At 44.9% G+C, this 21455-nt stretch overlaps 1 protein-coding gene across 2 annotated transcripts; it reads left to right on the top strand.

Annotated features, from left to right (window-relative positions):
* Positions 1–278: 278 nt before the first annotated feature.
* On the top strand, positions 279–18620 carry TENT5D (terminal nucleotidyltransferase 5D). 2 transcript variants are annotated; one of them, XM_048319335.1, is made up of 4 exons: positions 279–334; positions 7219–7340; positions 8456–8570; positions 13447–18620. In XM_048319335.1, the coding sequence occupies exon 4, from the start codon at positions 13462–13464 to the stop codon at positions 14635–14637; it is 1176 nt and encodes a 391-aa protein (XP_048175292.1). In that variant the 5' UTR covers positions 279–334; positions 7219–7340; positions 8456–8570; positions 13447–13461; the 3' UTR covers positions 14638–18620. The 2 variants fall into 2 exon arrangements, with proteins under 2 accessions (XP_048175292.1, XP_048175293.1); XM_048319336.1 differs by lacking the exon at positions 279–334 and adding an exon at positions 349–525.
* Positions 18621–21455: the final 2835 nt, after the last annotated feature.

Genomic DNA, 21455 nt, shown 5'->3' with positions numbered 1-21455 from the left:
GCTGTGCCGGGGGTACCGACTGTGCCGGAGGTACCGACTGTGCCGGCGGTACCGGCTGTGCCAGTGGTGCCGGGGGTACCGGCTGTGCCGGGGGTCCGGACTGTGCCGGGGGTACCGGCTGTGACAGTGGTGCCGGGGGTCCCGGCGGTGCCGGCGGGCCCGGCCGGGCGGCGGCGGGCGCGGCCCCCTCAGCGGCGTTGCCATGGCGGCCGCGCTGCGCTCCGCGGGGGCGGGCGGGGGCGGGCGCGGGGCGGGGCGGCCCCTTCAGCACCAGCGCGGCCGCGGACAGCGGCGGCCCCGGCGCGGCGCGGGCACCACACGGGGCGGCTGCACGGTGAGTGTCCCTTACACCCGCTCCGTGAGTGTGCCCACACGGTGAGTGAGGGTCCCCCCACCCGCTCGGTGCGTGTCCGCCGCTCGGTGCGTGAGAGTCCCCGCACCCGCACGGTGGCTGAGTGTCCGCACACTCGCACGGAGCGTGTCCCCCGCAGCCCCTTGGTGACTGAGTGCTCCCACAGCCGCTCGGTGAGTGAGTGTCCCCCACAGCCGCTCGGTGAACGGGTGTCCCCCGCATGGCGAGTGAGTGTTTCCTCAGCGCCCAGCCCGCAGGGCCGGCGGGTCGCGGGTGCCCGCGGGGTTGGGCCGGGCGGGGCCGTTGCGGGAGCGGTTGGGCTCGGTTAAAAAACTTGGCCAAGCCCGGAGCGCTCGGCTCGGCTCGGGCCTTTTCCTTCTCTCTCCGTAAGGCGTTTTCCTTAGAGACTTATCGGGTGAACTTGTAAAAAGGGCGGTTTGGCGGCGCGGCGGTGCTGGAGGGGGCTGTGTGTGTCTGGCTGCACGTGAGCTCCGTCTCACTACGGGCGTTCCTTTGCATGAATCCTAAAAGCTCCCTGGATTTGGGCAAGCCCTGCCTCGCCACATTCATAGTATAGCAGTAGTGGGAGCGTGGCATTACTTACTCGCTGTCGGAAGCTCTGTCATCCCACTTAGATGATGACAGCCCTGGTAGCTGAGGCCTTTTCTGTGTATTCTGCAAGGACCATCCGTGTTTTGGGGGAGGTCACAGCCTGGAGGTGACAGTGACAGTGACTGCAAGCTGCGATTCTGTGCCCTGAACTATTCGGAAGTGCCTGCATGCAAAGCAAAACTGCTTTCCAGCAACTTGGGGCTGGAATTCTGTGTCTTCCCAGCCAGGAATCACTCTCCTGTGCTCCCTGCCTTCTCTCACAGGCATCTCTGATCCATCTTTAAGCCACTGCAAATCTGTAATAACATTAATTGTTCCCTTGGAAAGAGGAGGGTGGGCTCTGCAGGCTCACACACGTTGTGTTCCGTGTGCTGCCTTAACAGTAACAGCCTGTTCGTGCCTCCCATGAAAAGCAGCCAGGTGGGAATGAATGGGGATGTGCCGAATTCTCCGCTAAAGGCCGAGGGATGAATAATAAATGACAGTGACTCCAGAGCAGGGACTCTCCCACGCTTCGTGCTCCTGACTTCTCCTTAAGCTCTAGACACAGATGTGATGTGTCTGTCCCATTCAGAAATGTTAAAAACAATCCCTGTGCCCTTTCATCCTCTGTGTGCTGTGCCTGCAGCGTCCAGGACTTGGGAATATGGGCTTGATGCGTGGAGGGAGAATAGCAGTCTGCATTATACCTTCTGCTCCTTCTGTCTTATCCCTCTGGCATTCCCACAGCTTAGTTCAAAGGGAGCACCAATAATTCCTTTAATTTGCAGTGCTGCAGACCTTTGACCTCAGGGCAGTGCTGCCTGCACACCCTCCCAGCCCAGTTGTGCATCCCAGGCATAACTTTACAGTAAATTTAGTTTTGTTGCCTCATTAGGCACCAGACACACAGGGCTGTGTAAGGACTGTGTGCTCTAGAATGATTCAGCTGCCACAGAGACATGTTGCCCCCTGAGAGCAAAAGCCTGACCCTAAATTCCTGCCCTGTAGATCAGGGCTTGAACTCCTGCTTAAGCTCAGGAGTAACTGCTGACACAGTAGAGTCCCGTAATTTATGAATCGACTATAAATCAGGGAGACAGAAGTAGACCAAGTTCCTTGAAAGATCACATTGAGACTGAGTTATTTTGGAGAGTCAATTAAGCAGCATTTAGGCTGGCAGTGGAAATTAATTCATTAATTAACACTGCTTGAAGGAATGAAATTCTACGCATGTTTTCAAAACACTCCTAATCCAGAGTGGTTTCGTGGCTTTCCTGGTTCTGGGCTCTGATGATCAGACTGCAGGAGGGGTTTGGGCTGTGCCATCTGTGCTTGGGCATAGGAGGGGGTGAAATCTTTGTACCTTGTGCTCTGCTTTCCCTCCCTCATTTGTGTTGAGAAGACCTTGGTGGGTCATCCTGAGGTTGCTGACAGTGTTTGTTGAGTTCTCAGTACCTTGATGGTCTCTGCATATGGGGATAGATTTTTTAAAATGGATTTAACACATAGTTATGTGTTCTATGTCATATCTCTCTTATGTGTCTATGTTTAACCCACATGGTTTAATGGTGAAAGTCAATGAACAGTTAGAGGATTTGGAGGCAAATTCCAAGTCAAATTTCATCATCAAAGTATGGAGTGAGGGATGGTCCATGGAGAGTGGAAGTGAGCTCAGGGTTTATCTTACAGATACTCAGCCATGAACAGACCAGGCCAATTCTGCTCCCATTTACACCAGAGCAATTCCTGCTGAATTGAATTGTTATTCAGTCAATTCCTTTATCAGGAACTGTAGTGGTGGGACAGGGAGTAGTAATTTCAAACTGAAAGATGGGAGATTTAGCTTCAATATATGGAAGGAATTGTTTCCTGTGAGGGTGCTGAGGCCCTGGCACAGGGTGCCCAGGGAAGCTGTGGCTGCCCCTGGATCCCTGGCAGTGTCCAAGGCCAGGTTGGACCTTGGGGCTTGGAAGCTTTCCACTGGGACAGTGGAAGATGTCCCTGCCCATGGCAGGGGGTGGCACTAGATGGGCTTTAAGGTCTTTCCTGACCCAAACCATTCTATGAATTTATGCCATTTGGATTCAAACATTAAAAAAATAGAAATATTTTGAAAAGTGCAGTCTGGCTTTTTCCCTTTGCCACCATGATCTCATGCAAAAATAATTATTCAAAGTATCAGTAGGGAAATCTAGGATGCCCCAGGAAATCAGCAACGTGCCATTGCCTATGGCCGTGCTGAGTTAGTGTGGTACAGCAGGGGAGAACCCAGCTGCAAAACTGGAGCATAATATTGAGCGTGATTCCTTCACATTGCAGAATTGCTCACAGGTAAACCACCATTTCAGTTCTTTTCTAGCCAAGTTATTTTAGAAGCTCTAAAAACTGTTTCTCTCTCAGTGTGTATCAGCAAAAGGAGGGTTTTCCTCCATAAAACACCACGAACGGGTACAGCAGATGTTGATTTATGTCCACATCAGCTGATTTTCTTCTCCATTACCCTTTCTGCTGGATCTTTGCTTATCCAGCAGGTCCTGTCACCCTGACATCCGATGTCAGGTTGGATGTTTTTGCACATTGGGTGAAAGCTTGACTCAGTCTTTCTCCCCAACTTGGTGTCGTCAGGCGCATGATGGTCATTATGAATTATTGATAGTGATGGAAAAGTCACGAATGCACAGCTGTGCTGCAGGGCCCGGGCCTTTTTCTTGGGTTTAATCATCACTTTATCTCCTCTCTGCCTCTTAGTAATAATGTCAACAGAGATTTCATGCTACCTCACCACAAAAGAGGAGCAGTTCCCTGCTCTGATGCTGCAGTCAGAATCCTTTTTCCTGCTGCAGTTTGACCAGAGTTATGCAGATTTTTTAACTGAAAACTCTAGAAAACATTTCACTTATCAAAAAACTATTTTCTAGGGGAATCTAGGCTGTCACTGATGCAAAATTAAACATAAACTCTTGTGCAGCAAATACTTTGAAGATAATGAATAATTCATTTCTTTTTCCCCACTTTTACAGTATAACTCATAAAATTGGGAAAATGGCTGTAAAATGAAATCCCACTGCTGTGTTTTGTATTCAGAGAGTAACTTTATAAGTATGGAAATTAATTCATAAAAATATGAATTCTATATGAACATTGTAAACACAAATAGTAATATAATTAAGCAGTGGAAGACGCAGTAATCTTTGAGTAGCTTGTGAGACACATTCCTGTGGAGGTGTCAGCCCAGCCTGCTCCAGGATACAGAAGTTTTCCCAATTCAATTTAAACTCCCCCCTTGCTGTTGCAGTCAGGAAGAGCCTTTATTTGAAGTGATCCTAAACTGCTTCACAAATCAACCTGGAGCCTGGGCCTGGAGTTCACAGCTTCTGCCATGAAATGAAAATATTCCTGGAGTGGAACAGAATAATTGTTTAACAGAAACACTTTTCTAACATGTGCAGAGCAGAGCACAGGTGATGCAGGGAGGCCTTCGGGGTGCATTTCTTTCAGCTTTCAGGCTCCTTCCAAGGAAAACTCCAAATCCACTCTGGATGAACCATCAAAACCCACCCTCAATACCCCAGTGGCTCATTACTGATTTAGAGGGGAAAACCCCCACACTGCACTGACTGAAGGAACTAAATGCAGCTTCCAGCAAGGGTTTTTGGGTATGATCAGTCGGAAAAGAGAAATGCATTCTGTGGATGTGGTTGTGTTGGAACCCTCTCAAAATAGACAGAAATGTCATCGTGGAGGATTCTCTCATAGTTTAGTGACCAAGGCAGTTCTTGGGGATATTTGGTGCTTGTCCTTTGGTGTAGATGAGGGGAGAGTGGTTCTGGAGAGTTCCTGAGGAGAGCCTTGACTTTGTAATGCCCTTTTTACCCTGAAAGCAGCCCAGCATTAGGGCTGCAGTGGCACATGGCATCGCTCATCCCTCTTCCTCTGGCATTTGAAGAGGAGAGATGATTATGAAGATGGTTAAAAGACGGAAAAGAAAGATTGTTTCAATTTTTACCTTGCCTGCTTTTGCTGCAGTTTAGTCATAATAATGAGAGTTTTTGATAAGTGAGCTTTGGATTGAGTCACTGGGATCTCGAGTGAGTAAATAGATTTTGGGATTAGTCTGAGGAGTTGAGCAGAGCAGTCAGGAGAAGCTGCAGCACAGAGGGGGAGGAAGGAATCTCTTTGATCTTTGGATCTTATTCCTGCCACTTTGGGGGGCATCACCATGAAATGCCCTGGGAGGGCTCACGAGGTGTCTGAGAAACCTCCATGTCCACCAAAGCCGATGGGAGACATGGAAACCTGGAAGGTTTGAGGGTCAATATTCCTCGGGGTGGAACCTGGGAGTGGGGACACCCAAAGGAGTGACCAGCTGGGAGATTGTGGGACAGAGGGAAATCCAGGACACAGAGCCCCACGTCATCTCCCAGACTCTGCTGGATCTCAGAATAGTCCTGTGCTCCTTAGGCACGGAGACACCAGGGGAAAAGGCTTGGGAATGGGTTTGTTGGTGCGTGTCGCCACAATTCGCATCCCGCATTCAGGAGCAGGGAAATACTCTCTTTAAAACACAGGGTGATTGTTGACACAGTCATTTTTATTTTTGTTTCTCCTTCAGCTGAAAAAGTCCTGGGAAGCCTGAGTGTAGAGTAAGGAAATGATGCTTTTTCCTGCGGTGACTGAGCCAATAAAAGGCAGCTGTTGGGAATAATGTCCCCGTAGGCAAAGCAGCTCATCAATCTCAGCTGCTGCTTCTATGAACATATTATATAATAATGCCTCTTCTAAAAAAAAGTGCCATAAAGGTCTCTCTCTTCTTCCCCTAAATATCACCAGGGGAAGCCATAAATTCTGCTCCAGTGTTAATCTGTTCTATCATGGTGATATATCCATTAATGGATATCATATATCCATTAAACCTTCCATCCTTGCACGGAAAGAAATAACAATATTTCGGTGTTAAAAAGAAGTTTGTATTTTTATGCAAAGTGACTGATTTGTCTGACTTTTCCAGACTCTACATGCCGAGAGTCTTTTATCTAAGCAGCCCAGAACTCCTTCCTTTGCCATCAGGGTCTAACTGGCTGCTCACTGCCAGGCTTAGAGCAGAGCTCAGCCCTTGCCAGACTTAACCCTTTATTCCAGCTGCCAGTGTGAGCCATCAGTGCACGGATTTGGGGGCAGGTCAGGAACACGCATCCAGCTAATTAGTAGCCCATCAGGAGCTGGAAAGCAAATGAAAGCTGCAGACAGGCCCTGGCACAGCAGACAGATCCTCACAGGGTGAGCAAAGCGAATGCTGTGCTTCTGGCAGCACTAAAATGGCATTTTCAGGGATAAAAATCTGCCTGCTGTAGCATGGAGGAAAAATCCATTATATTCCTAAAAAATTAATAACACAGTCCATACCTCCTTGGGCTATAATTTCAGCTTTTCCTGCAGGTTATGCAGATATTTACACTTAAATCATACTTGCAATATTATGTTTCCTAAGAACCATATATAATTTCAGCATAAAAGCTGAGATGGTGGAACACAACTCAGCAAGGAGTAAATTCCTGTGGATATCAAACCATCCAGTGGACAGGCCCTGCTTAGGATAGTCAGGGAACTTGAGTGGGTGTTGTGAACTTTGCGGGATGGGGTGCTGGAATGGGAGGTGTTGGAAGGAAAGCCTGAGAATACGGACTGTCAGCATGTGTTTGAAATGAGAAACAAATATAAGAAAGTGCCTTTATGACAGCAGATGAATATTTACAGAAATATTTCATTCCAGCACAGCCAGCCAATGAACATGGAAATTCCAGCAATAGGATCCTGGGCTTACTCTAAATGAACCAACCTCACGTGCCAGGAAACAAGACCTTCCTGTCAGCTGCACACTCTGATAGAAAGAATCTAAAGCCACTACACAATTCATAATACTTCATTCTGCTGAGTTATTATTCATTCTAAATTTTATATGATTCTACTACGTCCCTGCTAATTTGCATGTCTAGTAATAATATTAAATTCCCACTCAAAATCCCGTAGGGAAAATGCCAAGTTTGTTAATATCCTTGCAGAGGATTAAGCATGACCTGAAACCCAGAGTTTTTATAAGCACTTTGGTGCTTTTTCCACTACTTTTACCTTATAATTTCCAACTTCAAAGGCTGTTGTTATACCTGCAGGACTGCCAAGCTATAATGCATCATTTATTATGTCCAGCAGGTGACTGGTGGTTAACATTGATCTCCAAATGAATGTGGTTGTTTGTTGGGTTTTATTTCCTGCAGCTTTCCCGGGGAGCTTCGTGTTTCTGTCAGTGACAAGATGACAATTCATATTTCTACCAAATGATCCAGTGACTCATCCTATTAACTCCGCTGGAATACACGCTTCCAGTCGTCCTGCCACGGTGAGTCTGGAATTTTGCATCTTTGCTGGGAATATTATTCAGGACTTAGTCCATAGTATGTGTTTGGTAGTACAAATAATCTTTTCCTAAAGCAGGAACTTCCCAGGCACGACCACAGCCCCAAATAGACCAAATATTGCATATGCCAGCTATTTTTAAAAAGTTATTGAAGTATTTTAGAGCAATTGAGATACTGGTGGCCTCATGTTCTGTCCACTGCTTGGTTTGTTTGGACTGGAGGCCCTGTGAGAAGGAGCCTCGTGTGTTGTGGGAACTGATACCAGGTCATAATAAATGGGCCCTTGAAAATGTTGCCCTGTCAGGGGATCCCCATCTGGCTAAGAATGAGTGTACCATGAATCATGATGGAAAAATGGGACATCCAAAAAGCCCTGAATATCCAGCATGGCAGAATATGGATTATGATTTCATAGTGGGTGCCCAAATTAAACTCCTCATTTTGTGCCTCCTGAGAGCTCCCAGCTCATCAAGCCAATATCCTGGAACATTCCAGTACAAACATAATCCCGGGATGGTCTGGGTTGGAAGCACCCTTACATCCCATCTTGTTCCATGGGTAGGGAAACAGCCATAGTTCAGGATGCTCCAAGCCCCATCCAACCTGGCCTTGGACACTTCCAGGGGATCCAGGGGCAGCCACAGCTTCTCTGGGCACCCTGTGCCAGGGCCTCCCCACCCTCACAGGGAAGAATTCCTTCCCAATATCCCATCTGACCCTGCCCTCTTTCCCTTAAAGCCATTATCCATGTTCCTTGGGTTGGGTGGAAAAAGTAGGACACATTTTTGTGGATCAAGTCTCCTCTTGTGTTTACTTTTTGTGCCCTTGAAGGTGACATTCTGTGGTGCAGCCCAAGCCAACTGCTTTGCAGTGCATTTTGCCCACCTTGCAACCTTATCTGCCAGGGAAGAGCTGATATCATTTGTTATCCCGGGGAAACTCGATGGTAACTGGCCTGAAAAACTGATGGCAATTCATGCGTTATCTCTTGATAACAGGATAAATAAACACTGCCTCCACCGTGTGCATTAACATTAATGGAAGGAAAAACTCATGGAAAACACTGTCAAACCAATTTAAATATGTCCCCGTTTAGGTTCCCCAGATGCTTTACTGCTTCTCCTTGTCTCGTCTGGGTTTAATTTACAACTGGAAGTCCCTCCACGTTTGACATTCTTGCCTTTGGAGCTTATGCCAGCTGCAGTCCTGAAGTAAGTGAACAAAATACTTCTAAATGCCTGGCTTAATGGAGAAATGGATCTCTTAATTAAAATAAAGCTTTAGCAGGACATCATGGAAATCGTTAATGATGTACATCATGTGTAAGCAGGAAAACCAGTGCAGAGATGTGAGGAATGGCAGAGTTTCTGTGGGTGTTTCTGAAGTGATCCCCCAAAACAAAGACACCGCGGCAGCTCCCAAGACATTCTGCTACATCTCCTTTCTAGCCTCTTCTCCCAGGGAACAGGGGACAGGATGAGGGAAGTCTCAAGCTGTGCCAGGGGAGGTTCATGTTGGACAGCAGCAGGAATTTCTTCATGGAAAGGGTGGTCAGGTATTGGCAGGGGCTGCCCAGGGAGGTGGAGGAGTCCCTGTCCTTGGAGGTGTCCAAGGAAGGACTGGAGGTGGCACTCAGTGTCTGGGCTGGTGACAAGGTGGGGATGGGGCACTGGTTGGACTCGGTGGTCTTGGAGGGCTTTTCCAGCCTCAGTGATTCTGGAATTCTGTGATCTGTGAAAGGTCCATGCACAACTGATTTCAAGTGAAAAGTAGAAAGAATTGGAGCATTTAAGTATTCCCAACCTTTATTGTAAACAGAAAAACATGGGAGCAGATAGAAGCAAAGGGAAGAGGATGGAGCTACCACAGCTGCACAAAAACTATTTCAGCTGTATCCTGCCTGAAAATGCCAGCACATGGCGAACCCTTTGAAAACACACTGAATCAACATTATGGAATATGTAAAAAAAGAATCTAAACAGTTTATCAGTAAAATATGAGCTAAATTTGATGAGACTGTTCTCTAGACTGTAAGTATCTGTTTCTATGAAAGTTGTGGGGAGCATGAAAGCTGTCATTAGCATGGCAGATTTGCTTCATTCAGATGTAAAGCCCGATCTGCTTGGATTTTTTTGATGAAGCTCATGCATAGTGGAGTACTGAGAGGTGGTTAATGAAAAATTTTAGCATCATTGTAAGCCCAAACTCAGAGCTGCTTGGTCCAAAGAGAAAATTAAGAGCCTCTAATTTCAATGGGAAAACAAATGATAAAATTTAACAATATTATGTTTAATGATCCAACAGTATCCAAACATTTTTCCATATTGTAACCACTTTATCAGCTGAAGGTGACCACTCAAGGACAAGTTGGAAGTTGAGTCAGGGAAATATTTTTCTAACCTTATAATAAGGATAATATATCACAAAACTTGACTGGGTCTGATCCATCTTATTCTGTGCTTCTCTAGCCAGTGTATGTAAAAGAAAACACCCTGAAAACTGCTTTTCCTCATCATTTCATCTGTCAGAGATCTTTAATCAGGTGGGATTCAGGGTCTACTGCAGTTTATGGTAACGTTTAAATCCCATAAACAAAAAAACTTAAGAGAATCTCAGTAAATTACAAATATCAATGAAGTGTGGAAAGAGACATCCTCTTTTGAATTTCACTACCATGGTGGTGGTGTTTGTGCAGCTTCCATTTGCCCACGTGCAGACTTTAGGACAAGAAAGCCCTGAATGTGGAACACATGAGATGCTTTGGGGTGTTCCTATGGAATTCTTTGGCAGGGTGCCACAGGGAAATCTTAAGGAAGGCTGGGATTAGGGGTGCCACTGGGGTGAGGTGTATCTGCATCCAGGGACCATGGAATCCCAGGATGGTTTGGTTGGAAGGGACCTTAAAGATCACCTGCTTCCAGTTCCACTTCTACTGTCCCAGGTTGCTCCAAGCCCTGTCCAACCTGGCCTTGCACACTTCCAGGGATCCAGGGGCAGCCACAGCTTCTCTGGAACCTGTGTCAGGGCCTCACCACCCTCACAGGGAAGAATTTCTCCCTAATTTATTCTAAACCTCTCCTCTTTTACTTTAAAACCATTCCTGTGTCCTGTCAGTCTCTTTCCATGTAAACTGATCACCCTCCATTGCAAACAGCGCCAGTTTCCAAGGAATAAAGTGATTTTCCAGCCTCTTTTCCCATTAACCAGCTCAGTACTCACTTGTGCTTGGCTTCATCTGAGTGCTGTGGTCACATGCAGGGAGTTTCCTTCTCTTCATCCCAGGATCTCTTGTTTTACACAACACTTTGACTAATTGCAACCTCAGTGTTGCTGCTGATGTATTGCAACTGAGGTTAATTACATTAATAATAACTCCTGGCATTAACCTGAGCACCTCAGTAAATAAATTTCCCCCTGCTTTGAGAAATCAAGTTCCTAAGGACTATAAAAGTACCTAGGAATTGTTCTTGCTGCCAGAAGAGACTGAGGAAAAGAACAAGGGAAAATCCTTCTAGGAGAGTGCAGGGTTAAAGTATTGGGTTGCAAACTGGTAGAAAATTAGTAAATAATAAATACTACTACTAGTGCTACTAATGTTTATTTATGTTTATCTGCAAATTAATTATATTTTTGAAAACTGAGTTCCTGGGTTTTTTTCCTATCACATTTTCCTCACTTGTCAAAGCTGAAGGTGTTATTTCAGCACAGAATTCTTTAATATTTATCATAAAACATTAATGGTGAGACTCTGAGCTCCCAAAGCCTCCCCAGATTCTCCAGGAATCCCTTCAGAGAAATGACATTTTGAGGGACGACTCTTCAACACAAAAGAGAGATTTACTGACATTACCTTCTCGTTTCAGTTTCAAACCTCAGTATATTGGAATAACATCTGAAATACCTAAAAACATGTAGCAATAAAGGAAGGATTTCTAAGCTTATTTAGGGATACGTCCATCTTCTGACTTTCCAAGTGTTTGAAGAGGGTCCCTCTGCTAAAAGGGGATTGAGTTTCAACATTCCCTTTTCTATTCCCCCTTTTTTTTTACATCACAGCATCAGCCTCAAAAAGGTCAAAGTTTTGCAATATTAGACAAATGCCATAATAAAAACTACTGCTTAGACAACAATTCTGACAATTCTAAGTTTGCTAGGGGATCATTGGGGCTGGTCCACTGTAATCTGATGTATAAAAAGCTGGACTTGATGATCTTGGAAGTCTTTTCCAACCTTAGTTCTGTGATTCTGTGAATGATTCAGGTGACAACATGGCAGCAAAAACATTTAAACAAAACTCCCTCCTTTCAACCTGCCTCCACCCGGGGTCGTCCCACTTCCAGAATTTCTGTAACAGCTGTTTTTTAGGATAAACTTGTACTGAGTTGTCATAAAGGCTCTGAAGGATGCTTAGCAATAGTTTTAAAGGAATAAGCATGGCATTCTGATGAATATTTAATGATGAAATCATTAGCATGTAAAATAGGCAGTGCTGTGGATGGCAGTTTTTCTGCTTTTCAGTTCAAATGTGTCCTCTAAATGCCTGCAGGAAAAACGTGGATATTTCTGAATACACCTGAAAACATACCTGTTATGTCTGTGGAATTATGCACTATGTACACGATGTCAGGAGGTACGTGGTTGTGCCAGACCTATGGGACCGATTCCAAGACCTTCACACTGTCAATTAAATTCCCAACTTCAGTCCTGCTTTAGCCAACTTTTAAAACATTCCTTCAACTTCAAACATCTGGTTTGTCCCATTCTTTGTCATGAGGCCAGGAAGGTGCTTGGAATTACATATGCTCCTGATCAGCTTAATGGGAGTTGAAATTCCAGCAGAAGTATGTGAAATAGAGCTCTGCCATATTCAAAGCTATTTGGCAGCTCACAAAGTTACTTGAAATTACTAAAATATTCCAAAACGTGGAATCTGAAGGCGAGGGAAGGGGAATGTATGACAACGTACATATGGAGTCACTACTGATTAAGAAACAACAGTGGGGACTTTTCAGTAGTGTTATTACTTAGTATGATTTTATTTTATTTTTATTCTTGAGCTTTGGCTGAAAGAATATGTTTGAGCCATCTGGCTGCAGAAACACTCGGGGGTGTTTCAGTAGCAGGTTCTGGGTGCTGGCAGATTCCCAAAGGCACTTCTTCCGCCCGGCTGGTGCCTCACTGAACATGTTCAGATCCCCCCTGGACACCACCTGAGTGTCTCATCTCCTTGCTAGATGTGATGTTATGAAGGCAAGATACCCTTTTAAACTGAGAAGTTCCCAAATCTGAGCTTTATCCCATGTATTCTATAGGTGTTTCTTTACAGGTTCTCTTGAGGTTCTTTCTCCACAAGACTGGAAGGAGTTGTCTCACCAGATCTGACAAACCACGACTTGCAGCATTGATACATGAATGTAAAACATGGTTAATGGCTTAGAAGGGAAATATTTTCCTCAGAAACATCGTGGAAACAGCTTAACAGTTATCAGACATCCAGTCCTTAAACCATAAGTGATTAAAGGATGCATGTGTTTAGATGAGCCACAGAGGGCAAAGTTCATCCAAGGCATATGGCTGGATAAACAGGGAGCAGGTTGCATCATTCCTGCTTTTCACAAAAAAACTTCCTGGTCTTTTAGTACTATTAAGTATTCAAGTCACTGAAGATCAAGGGAGATGTCTAGGCAGGACAGAAAGAACAAATTTGCTCATTTTGTTCCTTTTAGTTCTTCACGGTGAAATTTATTTGGAGTTTCATTAGAACCACCAAATATTTCGTGTTATTAACCTTTGAGTAGTTTTAAACTGGGTCTATATGGTTTGCTGCATTTACTTTGAGTCATGGGTTATACAATAACATGATGGCTTCTCAGCAGGATTAAAACCAAAGTACATTAAGATTCAATTAAAAGCCTGCAACAAGTGCAGTGGTTGACTCAGACCATTAACTGGGGTTGTGTCTCTGTAAAATGAACAGCTCTGTCACTACACTGAGGGAGGAAGTTTGGTATAACCAAGTGAAATGTCCTCTCTCGTATTCCAGGAAGTTCTAACATTTGTCTGTAATTCCTTTTTCTCCCTGTTTAGCCAACTGATATCACAATGACTGAGGACTTGGACCACAGATTCAGTTATCTCACCTGGGATCAGATTAAAATCCTGGATCAGGTTTTGGCTGAGGCTATACCTATTCATGGGAGAGGAAATTTTCCGACCCTGGAAGTAAAGCCGAAGGATATAATCCATATGGTAAAGGAGCAGCTCATTGAGAAGCAGATCCAGGTTAGAGACATCCGTCTGAACGGTTCCACTGCCAGTCACATCCTGGTGAAGCACAATGGAACCAGTTACAAGGACCTGGACATCATTTTTGGAGTGGAACTTCCCAGTGAGCTCGAGTTCCAGGTCATTAAGGAAGCAGTTCTCAATTGCCTATTGGACTTCTTGCCAAAATGTGTTAACAAGCAAAAAATCACGGCTCAGACCATGAAGGATGCCTATGTGCAGAAGATGGTCAAAGTCTCCACTGACCACGACCGCTGGAGCCTCATCTCGCTGTCCAACAACAGCGGCAAGAACGTGGAGCTGAAGTTCGTCAGCTCGCTCCGGCGGCAGTTTGAGTTCAGCGTGGACTCCTTCCAGATCATCCTGGACTCCATCCTGACTGTCTACAGAGCCACAGACCAGCCGCTGACACAGGACTGTCACCCCACCGTCATCGCCGAGAGCATGTACGGGGACTTCAACCAAGCCATGGACCACCTGAGATACAAACTGATCTCCACCCGGAACCCGGAGGAGATCAGAGGAGGTGGCCTCCTGAAGTACAGCAACCTCCTGGTCCGCGACTTTAAGCCGGCAGATGAGGCTGAAATTAAATGTCTGGAACGTTACATGTGTTCCAGGTTCTTCATTGATTTTCCCGACGTTGCCGAGCAGCAGAGGAAAATCGAGTCCTACCTGCGCAACCACTTCATCGGGGAGGAGAAGAGCAAGTACGACTACTTGATGACCCTGCGTGGGGTGGTGAACAAGAGCACAGTCTGCCTCATGGGACACGAGCGAAGGCAAACCCTCAACATGATCACAATTCTGGCTTTAAAAGTGCTCGGAGAACAAAACATCATCCCGAACGCGGCCAATGTCACGTGCTACTATCAGCCTGCTCCCTATATCAGTGACAGAAACTTCAGCAGCTACTACATTGCTCATGGACAACCCCCTGTGTTCTACCAGCCGTACCCTTTCCACATACAGCTACAGAGCGGGATGGTGTAGGAACGCTCCGACCTCCAAGCACTCACCACTCCTCTCTTTCCAGTTCTCTCCTTAATAAAGGCCTCATTAAAGCGAGTTTTATCAGCACTTTTGAGTTAAGGACGTATTTTCGTGCAAGTTGCCAAAGTTGTTTGGTTGATCGATGTCTAACTCACCATTAAGCAGGTGAAATAAGTGAAGCGTCTGTCATTCGTGAAGTGTTTATACCTTGATGTGTGTTCGGGCTGTATTTTTTTGCAATGAAAAGAGAAGGATATAAATTATTCTAATTTTATAAAAATGAAATGCACTAAGTTCTGGGTTCTAAAAAAAAAAAAAAATTCTTAAGCAAAATTTAAATGGTGTCAATGAAAACTGAAGCCAATGAAATACCTCTTTGTAGAAATGCCTGATGTTAGAACGGTCAGTGCTCTGGGTACATCAAAGTCAATCATCCCTTGGTTTTATCCATGCAGTTCTAGGAACATTTATTTACAGCACCTTTGAAAATACACATTGATGGGTCATCTCGTGGTGGTGTGAGCTCTGCGGATCGTTCCTCAGGTCAGTCAGAGACTCGGGGTCACTCCCCTCCCCAGAGTACTGGTTCGTACTGGTGAGTGGGAAATGCCCCTACCGAGAGCAATTTCTACTGATCCCAGTGAAGGGTTTGGCTGCTCAAGTCAGGCAGCATCAGAGCCCAGGATCTGCCTCACAGATAGCAAAAGCTGTAAGGGATACAACTGTTCTGATTAAATTGGTCTTGAAAGCCAAGGCAAGAGAATGAGAAAGGAGGTAAAAATTGAGCAGATCAGGCTCACTTTCTATTGCTAATTTGTTATTGATCAGAGCTGCTTTAATGCGCAACAAACAGAGTCAGGAAAAAACTCCAGAAGCCCAGGACTGCGCTATTTTTAGGTGAATTAAAACAAATCCTTGGCAGTGGCATTTGAAAAACTGTTTTATACTGGTAAAGTCCTGTCTGTGTTTAGATACCTGCACACATCCACCGGTAGCAAACGAGGATTTACGATCAGGAAGCAAAACGTGAGTTACACATTTGTGTGTGTGTGAGTGTTTACCAAAGATAAGTTTTAAACATGTCACATAAGTGCCTCCCTGTGCCAGTTGCTCCATGAAATGTTGGAAATGGTGCCAGAGAACTCCTGAATTATGGAAAGGGAAATGTGGAAAGGGAAATGCCCTGAGGTTGCAAAGTGTTTGTAGCTGTGATGGGCGGAGGGTTTGCTCCAGGATGAGCAGGTTTGAGACAGATGGATCTAAAGTGGTTTCACCAAAACCAAACATGGGAAAAGAAATATGGAACAAGAAGGACTAGTGGGAAAAGGAGGTTTGGAAGGGGTGTGGGTATAAAATGGGAACAGGCAACTGGAAATGCAAGCTGTAGAGTTTCTTACATCGACTTCGTGTGTCGCCGTGTCGTCCCTGTCACTGTTCATCCTCATCTCCTCCTGCTCCAAAGCAGTGGCTGCATTGCATCCATTTACAACAGCTGTCAGGCCTTGGGAATTTCTTCTACTTGGGCACAAGAGTTTGCTTTATTTTACACAGAAATGTGGACCATAAATGTGCTGTTTCAAATCAAACATTTCTTAATTTTCTAAGTCCAATTGCCAGTGAAATGTAGCTTCCCTTTTCCCCATTATATTCCTGTACATTTGAACAAAGAATCGTTCAAAGACAGCTTTGGTGACCATCATCACTAAAGTCAACTTTTTTCTGTAAAAGACAGTGCAAAAAATTGGTATTTCTGCAACATAAGAAGGGTTTGCTAATGAAGCTGACTCATTTTGTGATGTCTTTCATAAATAGAGTACTGTTACTTTTACTGATTTTTCAGGTATGTCCAATTTGGTGTCTGAAAGCACACTTTATTCCACTTCCACTAAGATCTTTCCATTGGTTAAACAATATTTAATAAAAACCATCAGTTCTGATTGCTCTGTGATCAGCTGTGGTAACACCATATTTGCATGAAAGCACTTCTAGGGAATTCCCCCTGACAGGAGCAAAATGGAGTGAGACATGGTGGATTCCTTTTATTTCTGTTTTAATTGAAGTGTCTGGATGAGAAAGGGAACCTTTACATTTAGTTTGGTGTTTGCCATGTTAAATAGCACTGTGAAATTCTGTAAGAGCCTTACGTGGGTCATGTCCCTGCTACTGCTTGAGATCTGCAGGGATGAGGAGCTGAGAGCTGGACTGGGGAATCTGTGGGAATCAGGCATCCAAATGCCTTAAATTTCAGGAGGAATGGGGCTCCTGATCTCTCTAGATTAGTTGGAAAGTCTCAGTCCATCTGCACTGGCCTGTGACCTTAATGTAGTGTTGCCACTTTGATTTATTACTCCTCCCCTCCTGGTTTCCTTGGTTGCTGGGTGGAAAAATGGGTTGATCTTCTCAGGAACCAGGGAACGGGTCAGGCAGGAAGGAGCATTTTCAGCGTGTCTTGCATGGCCAGTGATCCAATACCCAGAAAAATTCTTCACTAAGGTGTTCTGTAACCAACAAGTAGAAACATGCATTGGGTAAAGGACTAAAATTCTTTTGAAATCAGATACTGTGGAAGTGTCAGGAGTGGTGAACTCGCTGGGGTTTGTATAAACCAGCCTGTGCACTTGTACAGAACTTTATTTAAACATATATTGAATTCTGTCACCTCTCTGTTAATCCAGGTTGGGGAAGGAAGGGCTCAGCCAAAGTCCATGGAGCTGGTGGGAAGAGCCCACCTGGCTGCGATGGGCTTTGTACCCCAGGAAAGAGGAAAGACTTAGGGGAGCACCTACAGGCAAAGGTACAATGATATCAATATGCAACAATCTCTCAGGTATAAAATAAACCCTTCAAATTTATGGAAAAAGGTCTTATATTTCTTACCTAGAGGTAGTTCAGTTCTGAAGGTTGAGGCTGTGATTTTGTATATGTAAGCATATATGTGTAATTTATTTTGCCTTACATATATAAAATCTCGTGTATCTACACCTACAGGGGCAATTAACAAAACCTGATGGTTTAGATTATTTCCTTCCAGATGTTCTATTGATACCTGGCAGCAGTAATTGACCTGGAGGTTTTTTTTTTTCAAGGTTGTAATGACTCTGTAAAGTAATATTAAAAAGGGAATGATGTGTTGACTGCTGCTTGCAAAACAGTGATATCAGTGTGTAGGATGAAATATTGGAACCTCTTCCCCAGTTGTTACTGATTTTATCATGTGCAGATCTAAATCTACAAAGAATTGAGAGTTTTCTCAGTGCCGGTCTCCTGAGCTTCATGTTTGCATTATAATTATATCTCGTTGTTACAATCTGTTCAATGATTATAATGCCTGGAAATTGTAATGCTGATTTTATTTAATCACAAAACTTCTTAGGGTTTACAGCTTAAAGTAATCTAATGTTGTCAGGACCTAAGTGTTACAGTTTCAAGTGCTTTCCTAAAAGAATGTCCTTTGAATTTTGTGTTTCATTGTAAAAGGTCTATTTGAAGCAAATACTTTATGGTAGTTCCTTTAAAATGTATTTTGTGAGCTTTATACTCGAGACGTTACAGAGGTTTTTGCAATGGATAAAAGAAATGCAAATTGTCCTCAGTGGGAGTGTTGCCTCTCCGTGTGTTACCTGGAGGATCTGTGAGGGGATTCGGGTGGTGTTTGAGGAGTTACAGTGATAAATGGGGAATAAATTTGGAGTTGCACAGGTGTGGATTCAAGATGAGCTGCAGAAATACCTGGAGAAAGGAGGGCAGCGAGCTCAGTTTTGGTTTGATCCTTTTTCTATTAAATTAATCACATGGAAGGGCATTCAGGACAAAGCTGTTGCAGATGAAATATTCCTCTTAATGTGCCATCTGAAGCTATGGAAAAAATATTGTAATGCTACAAATGTGTAAGAATCCCACCAATTTGTAGGTCATTAGTCCACGGTGTTGACTGGTGCCTTTGGGTATTTGGGGGGTGATCATTAAAAGAACATTTTATTTAACGTGTGGTTTCCTGTAATCCCTTCATTGCTCCAGCTGGAGCAGGCAGGTTTCTCTAGGAAGCCAAACTGGAGTGGGGTAACTGCAAGAGAGATGAAAATTTGGTTCCAGTTCCTTAGGTGGATAAACCACAAGCTCAGGTTCATTCTGGCTGACCCACAGGGGAGGTTCCAGAGGGGCCAGGTTCCCGTGGATCTCCCATCCCTTGGAATGGCTCTGTGCTCGTTGTCACCAGGCTTGTGTCAGATACTCACATCTGAAGTGCCTACATCTCTATATTTATATAACAAAAACCTGACTGTCTGCTGGGTCAATAAAATTAATACTTCAGTAACAAAGATTGGACCTTACATATGCACATCCCCATGAATTTAATCCCATATTTATCCAGGATTTCTGGTGATGTTGCACCAAGGTTGGAGAAACTCCCACAAATTTGTGGGTTTTAGCTGGGCAACATAACCACGCTCATTACAGTTACATTTCTGGTTGTTTACTTGGATTTTCTGGGTTTTGGGGAGTTTGGCTTGGGATTTTTTAGGGGTTTTTTTGTTTCATGGCCTGGGCTTTGCACTACTACTCATTAATTCAGAGATTTTAAAGAGGACAAGACAATATTGTTCTTTCTCTGGGGGGGTGTCATAGCTGTTCAATCAGAGTCTTACAGAGGAGGGGCAGGAACATTCCAGAGGTTTTGACCCCATGTGAGAGCTTGGAAATTCCCAGTTGACTCACAATGGTCCTCAGAGTTTTCCCCAACTCTGCTCAGCCTTTCCCTGGGCACCGGAGCCATCCCAGGCTCTGGGTGTGGGAGGGCAGAGAGACCCCTGCACTGCAGGGAAACCTTTTTTCCTCAATTTTATCCAACATTACTAAAACCAGGGTTTTTTCACCTGTTTTTCACTGCGCAATGGGCAAATTTTTGTAAAAGCCCTCCCATTATTTTAACCAGCAAACACCATTTAATAATAATTTCCTGACTGTTTCTTTTATACAGTTGGATTTTTAAGAGTTTGCCTCAATAAAATGGGAAGTGGGGAAGTGAGAAGGCAGCACATAAAGGGGAGTTTCTCCTTCCTTAAATATTCACCAGATGCTTTCCTGAGGAATTCAAAATCTGAGGAAATACATGACGCTGAGCGAGAGCTGTTTTGTGTTCTAGTCCCTGCCACCCCCATTTTTTCTGCTCCATCAACCCCCATCATTAAATACTATTTCATAAGCAAGCGATTTTCTTCTTCCCAGCTGCCTCCATATTCAGCTCCATTTCATTCTGTGCCATTGCAGAACCTGTGCCTCGGAAATCACAATTAGTTACCATGGAAAGCAATTCAAGACTGTAATAAATACACTCGAAGGCTGCTCACTCTGCCTAGGATTCCAAAATAAAAGTAAAAATAAGTCCTCTGGAGAACTGGATGCAGATCATGGATGTTTACGGGCAGCATGTGCTTGTACATCCCCAGGTTAATGGCATTTTTGAATTCATTTTCCTCGTGTCTGGGTGCATGGGAATGGCAAACCCCTCCACAATGCAGCCCCGCTCCCTCCCAAGCCCACTCTCCAACAGGAGCCCCTTCCCCAATCCTCTATTTCATTTTCCTGTAAATATTCCCATCCTGTTGTTGATAGGAGTTTATTCACACTCCTTCTGGTTTGCTGCCGGGATAGACGGGCACAGGATGCTGCCCATATGTTCCTGGATTTCTGCACACACAGAACCAGCAGCGTTTCTGTGTTCCGGGAGCTGCCCAGGGCCAGCTTTGCCCTCCTGTTTTCCCTCTGGATGACAATTCCCAGCTCGAGATGATGCAACCCTGCAGTGCTCTCACCATTCATGCCAACAACTTCTTCCTCCAGCATTTTCTCAGCTGCTGACATTTTCCAGACAATAGGCTGGAATTGCAGCTCGTGGTTCTGTGTAAAGGATCCACATGGATGTTGGAAGAGATCCCTTTTTATTGTATTGCCTGCTTATCCCTGGCAGCTCCCAGGGAATGGCATTGCCCAAGCAAGGATCTGGATTCACCACCAGCTTTGAACGGCTGATTTATCCCCAGGTCAGGAGAAAGAGCTGTGACCCTCCCATGTTAAAGTACCAACAACTCATTACACCTCCTTAAAATTGGTTCAACCAGAAGTTCCATCCCAAGCACTCAGTTGTGGAACATTAGGATCATTTAGGTTGGGAAAGACCTTTAAACACTGTATTCAGTGAATGAATTTCTCAACTCTTATTGTAGGACAACAAAGTGTCACAAGTGTTCCCACCCGAGGTGTGAGCCAGGCATGTGTGTTGTGCTCCTCTCACTGAGACACGGCCCTGGGTACATGTAGGTGCTTTCCTGAACTGAAATGGGATTTTTCCCCAGGTCATAGCAAGAAAAATAGGTTCTAGGATAAGAACTAGGGAAGGGCCCTGGCAGAGCGTGGTTTAGGTAAAATCAATCTGTGCTTCTGTGAATGTACAAAACAAGGGGTGCTCAACAGCCATGGGAAGCCAAGGAAGAAGGATCCCAGCCTGGAGCTGCTCGCTTGGTCTGGGTGAGGCTTGGTGATCTTGGCTTTGCCAGTTTGGGAGGCAGGATGGAACCTTTGGCCGTGTCCACGTCCTGCCCAGTGGCCATGAAGGACCCTCTGTCCTGCTTGGCTGAGGACAGCGGCTCTATGGAAACACCACGGGACATCGTTATTTATGGCACTTCTGTCACCCTGGAAACAAAGTAGCTGCTCCCAGACATGACTTTTAACACTGCTAATTACATCATTAGTGTCAGGGCCACTTAACCACGGCCATATCCTTTCCCTGGGCTGGTGCTGCCAATGTTTCCATGGGA

The sequence above is a fragment of the Corvus hawaiiensis genome, chromosome 14 (assembly GCF_020740725.1).
Source record: "Corvus hawaiiensis isolate bCorHaw1 chromosome 14, bCorHaw1.pri.cur, whole genome shotgun sequence".
Lineage (NCBI taxonomy): Eukaryota > Metazoa > Chordata > Aves > Passeriformes > Corvidae > Corvus > Corvus hawaiiensis.
The sequence above is the reverse complement of the archived record's forward strand: the minus strand, read 5'-3'. Positions and strand labels throughout refer to the sequence as shown.

What these genes read in the sequence shown, in the direction of transcription:
- TENT5D (XM_048319335.1), top strand. Translation starts at nt 13,462, where the DNA reads ATGACTGAGGACTTGGACCACAGATTCAGTTATCTCACCTGGGATCAG.